At 36.6% G+C, this 6,000-nt stretch overlaps 1 protein-coding gene across 3 annotated transcripts in view; it reads right to left on the bottom strand.

Annotated features, from left to right (window-relative positions):
• Positions 1-1,962: 1,962 nt before the first annotated feature.
• GRIA4 (glutamate ionotropic receptor AMPA type subunit 4) overlaps positions 1,963-6,000 on the bottom strand; it is a 432,709-nt gene continuing 428,671 nt past the window's right edge. For all 3 annotated transcript variants that reach the window (XM_074372962.1, XM_074372964.1, XM_074372963.1), the window contains one exon: positions 1,963-2,376. In XM_074372962.1, coding sequence (XP_074229063.1) covers positions 2,212-2,376 — 165 coding nt within the window. In that variant the 3' untranslated portion in view covers positions 1,963-2,211. The remainder of the gene's footprint in view (positions 2,377-6,000) is intronic.

Raw genomic sequence — 6,000 nt, 5'->3', positions numbered from 1 at the left:
TGGGCACAGAACATTAAAAGGGCACCTAACTCAGTCTCATAGGCAGGGGCTGGTGGATAGTCGTGGAAATCTTCCCAAGGCAGGGAAAATATGATCTGAATACCGGAGGATGAGTACCAGTTAGTTAGGTGAAGAGGAGATAGGGAAGACCTGTAGATTGAGGAAATAGTAAATGCAGTGGCCCTGCTTCTGAGCTTCATTTGTGGGCTGGAGAGGTTGGGTAGGGAGTGAGAGAATTCATGGAAGAGATATAAGTAAGGACCAGGTTATAAAGGGACTCATTTGCTCTGCTCAAGAACTTACAATTTTTCCTGTAGGAACTCTGTGTGTGTGTGTGTGTGTGTGTGTGTGTGTGAGCATGTGTGTGCGCGTGCTATCAGATTTGCACTTTTTAAGTTGCTCTTACGGCAGCACAGAGGTTGAATGGGGCATGAGAATCTTGAGAGTTGAAGCAAGGTGATCAGTCTTGAACCGTCCATGATATCACACCCATTTCTCTCCAGTCCATCCAGTTGCGCGCACTCCTTTAAACAAGCCATTGACAAGCCAAGTTTTGGGTCACTTTACCCGCAAGGCTCTTAACGCCTTCTCCACCTATGAAAACTCAACTCGTCCTTCAAGCCAGACTTCCAGCAGCATCCTATCTTGTGCTTTCTGCCAAGATCTCTAAGGATTGTGATGTTTATCTATATGATGGTAGTTGTTATTTCAAATGATCCAAACCTTTTTTTGAATCATGTTAATTTAATCCATACATAAGGTGATTTTTGCAAATAAACATGTATAATTTTCTTCACAATTTCCAGTTGAAAACAAAGACTAACCCTTCACTTGTTGTCTACCACAAACTATTATTAGTGCGTTCAAATGATTTGAATGGAACAGTGGGAGCGGGGAAAGAAGCCCAGGAGACACATTATTTGCAGCAAAATACAGCCAAGTAAAATTTCAATACATAATTAATTACAGGGTATGTTGCTGTTATGACAGTGATTCATTCCCCAATTCAAACACTTCATCTTTGACAATTTAACCTGCTAATGAGGCAAAGATCTAAAAAAGAGTAGCTTACTACGCAAAAATAATAAGGGCTAGCTACATTTTCCAATATGGCCCACACTCTACTTCTAGAGTCCCACCAACAAAGTCTTATAATTTCTCAAATAACTTTTATAACGATAAGAAAAAAAAAACTTTAAGCTCTGTAAATATTGTAGGAATGTCTTTTTTTTTTTTAATTCTTTTTGGTGGGTACAAAAAAACCACAATTTTGTACACAGAGCAAGGTTATAAATAATCTTGATACCGAGTGACCCGTAGTCTTTTCTGATTCTACATTGTAGACCGATGATTTGACATGAATGTTGTCTTCGTTTTTCTTTTTATTTCTGGTAGTGAGACAAACACAATCTGTGGACACTGACTCATGTGCCAGAGTGAAGGTTACAGCAAACAAGAAGATGACCAACGACTTTTATAAAAAAAAAGTCTCTAAAGTTTATTACAGTGATGGCATTTATATCAATTATTGCAATGTATTTCTCCCTAAGATGGTTAGAAAAAAGAATTGTGTTGTCCTCTACTGAATTTACGTCAGTTAAAAAGCAAGCATGTTTCAGTATTTTTCTCCAAAGTAAGTGTAAATGCTTCCTTTAAATTTTTTTTTCACAGGATTTACATGTTTGTTTCTTGTTTTCTTATCACAGCTTAGTTATTTGTTTTCTCGGCTGGACAGTCTTCCATTGAATATATGGGTGTTCTGGAGACAGGTTAGCAGATTCATCGACTTCTACAACTATTTAATCCCTTGGCGTGAAGACCGAGGCCTTTCTGAGCAAGAACGTCATGGTTTAATGTGCTAACGCGCATGTCTGATTAGTTTTTAAGTCCACTCAAGTGAAATTTGTTGCTGTTAATACACCCATCCCAGCTCCCCCCCACCCTCCCCCATCCATTCCCCGAAAAACCAAACCAAACCAAACAAAAGAACTAAATTGTGAGTTTTCCTGATAGAAAATCTGAGTTTGGGTTTCCGAGCTGAGCTCATGCACACTTCGCTGGGGCTGATGTCTGGCGCCTGGGGCCGTGGCTTCCCGCTCTCAGCCGGTGGACCGGTTTCACAAAGACCTGCGCTTGGCGTGTCTCTCTGGGCTGCGTTTCCATCAGTCACCAACACAGTTTAATTAAGGCACTCAAATATTTTTTTGGTTTTTATGGTAGGTCCGATGCAATGACAGCCAATCCTGAACTTTGTCTAATTGCAGTTCCGGTGTGGACAGCCTTTGGGCAGTCGGGGGTCAAGACGCGGCCGTTTTCACCCACACTCCCAGTGATGGACAATCTGGCTTTGTTTCTTATGGCTTCAGAAAAGGTCAGCTGGGTTGCATGGAAAAGGAAACAGAAAGAATGTGGAGTGTTACAATAGTTCGCTCTCTCCAGCCAAATAAGACACAACAAACACCGAAATATCAATAATTAGACATCTGCATTTTTCCCATATTCTTTCGGTCATATGAGAACGGATTATCACGGAAAATGGAAGCTCATCTGCACGGAAGAATGAATCGCTCTAGAGTTTGTGGCCCTACCTGTTTAGGAACTAATTCTAAAAATTATAAAATTAGATTTTGTTTGGCCCATCTGGGCAGGGCACATCTTTTAATTTGCTGCACTCTACAACTTAGTGTTTCTAGTCCAGCTTTATGTTTGACAGCATTCTTTATTTAGATCTTTTTTTTTCTTGTTAGAAAATGTCTTAACAATTAAATGATTATAGTCTTAAAATCATGATGAATTGTCTAACCAAAGTGTATATATAGACTATTCATGCCACATCTTCCTGCTTTCAGAACATAGATCCATTCACAGACGCTTGCATTCATTCACAGTAGCTATAGACATGACCCAGAACAGCACAATTAGTGACGTAAAGTTCACTCTACGCCTACTGTGGACGCCAAGGCTCATATATTAAGAAGCCGTAAGTGCTTACAGGGAGTGCACTGAAAGGGGGCATGTTTCAGTGCCTCACGGATAGCCATCACCGGGGGTGTCCCAGATTGAGGGACAGGTGGACAGGTTATGGGGTCAAGTCTCCGAAATCCTCATTATATTCTTGTTCTGTCGTATTAAGTACCAGGTAATAACACTACACAGAAGAGAAACAGGCAGTGTCACTGTGGAAATCTAATGACTGTTCATTCATTGCTTTTAAATTCTTTCTAGTAGCTGAATATTAATGTTAACTCAAGAGGAAATAAGGTAAAGGAGATATTCCCTAAGTTTCTTACGGCTTAGATCGTAACTTTCTCATAACTCATATTATATCTTAGTTCTCTGTTGTGAATTTAAGTTTACTTAATTTTAATTTAGAATAATGAGGTATTAAATATGAAACTAAAACTTGGAGTAGAAAATGTTATAATGAAAAGATTTAGAGACCAGTTGCCCTGATGACTTCAGAAAGTTAAAGTCAAATTACTACTTACATATCTATGATAGAAAGAAACCAATGTCATTATTATAGTGAACAGTCTCAAAAATTAAATTTTACGTTTCTTTATAATCAGAAGTCAGGAGACAATCTCTATAGAAACTACTTGTCACTAAATTAAAACAAACCAAGACTAAAGTCTGAATTTGTTTCTTCATATTCCTTTTCAACTTTTAATATTAAGTAAAATAATTATTTAAAACAAATCTATTAAAGTTTTTTGAAGAGGAAATACTAAAATATAATTAATAAAAGCCTTGTGATTTTTTTGAAAGGATTTTTTTTTTCGGGAAGCTTTTGCCATAAAATCTGTTTTTGTTTCCTTTCTTTTCTTGATTGCCTTTATGAGAAAAGGGAAATATCAAAACACGAAGGATTCCACACACTCTCAAGTGATCTCTCTCTCTAGATTAATGCAACTGAGTATTAATAAGTCCTTGACAACTGCTTATTCTCTCTTTAAATCTTAGTATTCTTAATTCTCAGAATTCTTATTTCCTATACTTATATCTCCTGCTTCTTCCATAAAATGTCATTTCTATTCATCTTTATGTGGCCCTATTAAGACGCCTCAAACTGGGAAACGTTCTTAGACATTTACCATATGGTGCTCATCTGGTCGGACTGTTGCGGTCAGTGGCTATGACCTTATTTTCATGTGTTCCCTTGAGGGATGATCACTTTTAAAGTAGAAATTCTACCTTATATTTAAGGTTTCAGGTTTTCTTTTAGAAATTCTGAGACAATATTATCTAAGTTATCAATCCCTTTCATAATTATGGCCAAGAGAATTTTTGAAAGGAAAAATCTGTTTAATATGGACGTACAATAAAAAATGCTTACTGTCAAGTCTTCCCTCCAGGTGCAGATCATTCCATTTGCCCTGAATGCCATTAAGTCTTTTAAGAAGTCATATGGATATGAATGCTTTATTTTTATTTGAAATTTGTTGTCTTAAAAGTTCAACCCCAGCTCTATAGACAATTCATGTGACAAACTGTAAGTTTTATCAGACTGTTAGGTTCTGACTCCAAAAACATTTATTACCTGTGAATTGTGTCTACATAACCTGGGGATTTATAGCTCTTTCTAGCAACTTCCCAGAACTTTGTATTGAACAGGCATCCACGAGTATTTCCAGAACTGTCTAGAATGCATTTGCTATGCTGAGGAAAACTTTTAAAAACTATCTTATGAAATTCATCTCAGAGTGAATTTCTCTGAATAATTGTCTCTGAAAACTTGTCAGATATTGTTTTCCTCAGTTTGGGAGCATGTCTTCTCAGTTCTGTAAATATTAAAATGAAAGCATTCTTATAATGGCCAAGAACCTTTGACGCCATCATAGTTTGCTGTTCTGCTATTAGAAGACATGCTCAAAACAGTCTGATCTGAGTAAATGGAGGGTTTTGTTCTCAATTCTCTTCCACAGAATTTGGAAAGAACCACTTTGGGCTTATCTCATGTGCATCTCTACCCAGTCATTGATTTCTGGTTTACAGATAAAAGCAATTAGATCTTGGTTAAAAAGGAATGGCTTTTGTTCTTTGTTTTAAGATAGTAACACACATTTCAATAGCTTAAAATAAAATAAAATCAATCAATCAATCAATCAATCAATCAATCTCAAAACCAAGCATGTTCACCTGGCATAACCTCAGGTGTACAACTTATTCTCATAAAAATTACGTTGGGTTTGACTCTAGGGTACATCAAGTACTGACTGTCCCTTTGAGGTTCAAAGCCTCTTTTATCATTGCAATCAGAATGGCTATTATATATAATTTTAGAAATGGATTTTAGAAACCTGATTTTAAGGAGGACAACAACAAATGCTTCGAGATCTTATTTTAAAACCACTTTCTATCATTAGAGGGAAAAAGTACCGGACATTTAGAGTCTTAAAAAAATAAAATGATCTCCATCCTGTATTTCACTGAATACTTACAACTTTTTTATTGTGACATGATGAGAGGATGTTATGTGGGTCTGATCTGGCTTCCTTAAAAGCAATTGAAATGAAAACAAAAATGCATGAAAACTCACTGCAATTTTTATTTTTACTGTGTCTTTCCTAAACAACATATATCGCTGACATCTTTGATGGAGAAACTGCCTAAAATGCCTATTCACCTTAGTGATACTGTGAAAATAAAAGTTGAATTTCATCTATTAAATGTGAATTGTAGTCAGTATTCTGATGATCACTTCTGCCTGAAGGTCTGGCTCAAGGACTACTGCTAGTTGAACAAACAGCAGGGTTTCACTCTTTAAAAATATAGAAAGATGGCTAATGTAAAACAAATTAGACTCGGAACTAAAATTCATTGAGTGCTTACTGTGTGCGTTGGAGATTTTACATACATTTTCTCAGAAAATAACACAAGCTTATCAAAAATAGGCAACTGTTTAGGCTTTCATCATTGATACAGCATTTTACGCAAATTTTGTTAGCATTTATCTTAGAATCAGATTGTTCCAGAGAAGATCAGCCTGGTCTGTGTACA

Source organism: Camelus bactrianus, chromosome 10 (genome assembly GCF_048773025.1).
Source record: "Camelus bactrianus isolate YW-2024 breed Bactrian camel chromosome 10, ASM4877302v1, whole genome shotgun sequence".
Taxonomy (NCBI): Eukaryota; Metazoa; Chordata; class Mammalia; order Artiodactyla; family Camelidae; genus Camelus; species Camelus bactrianus.
The sequence above is the reverse complement of the archived record's forward strand: the minus strand, read 5'-3'. Positions and strand labels throughout refer to the sequence as shown.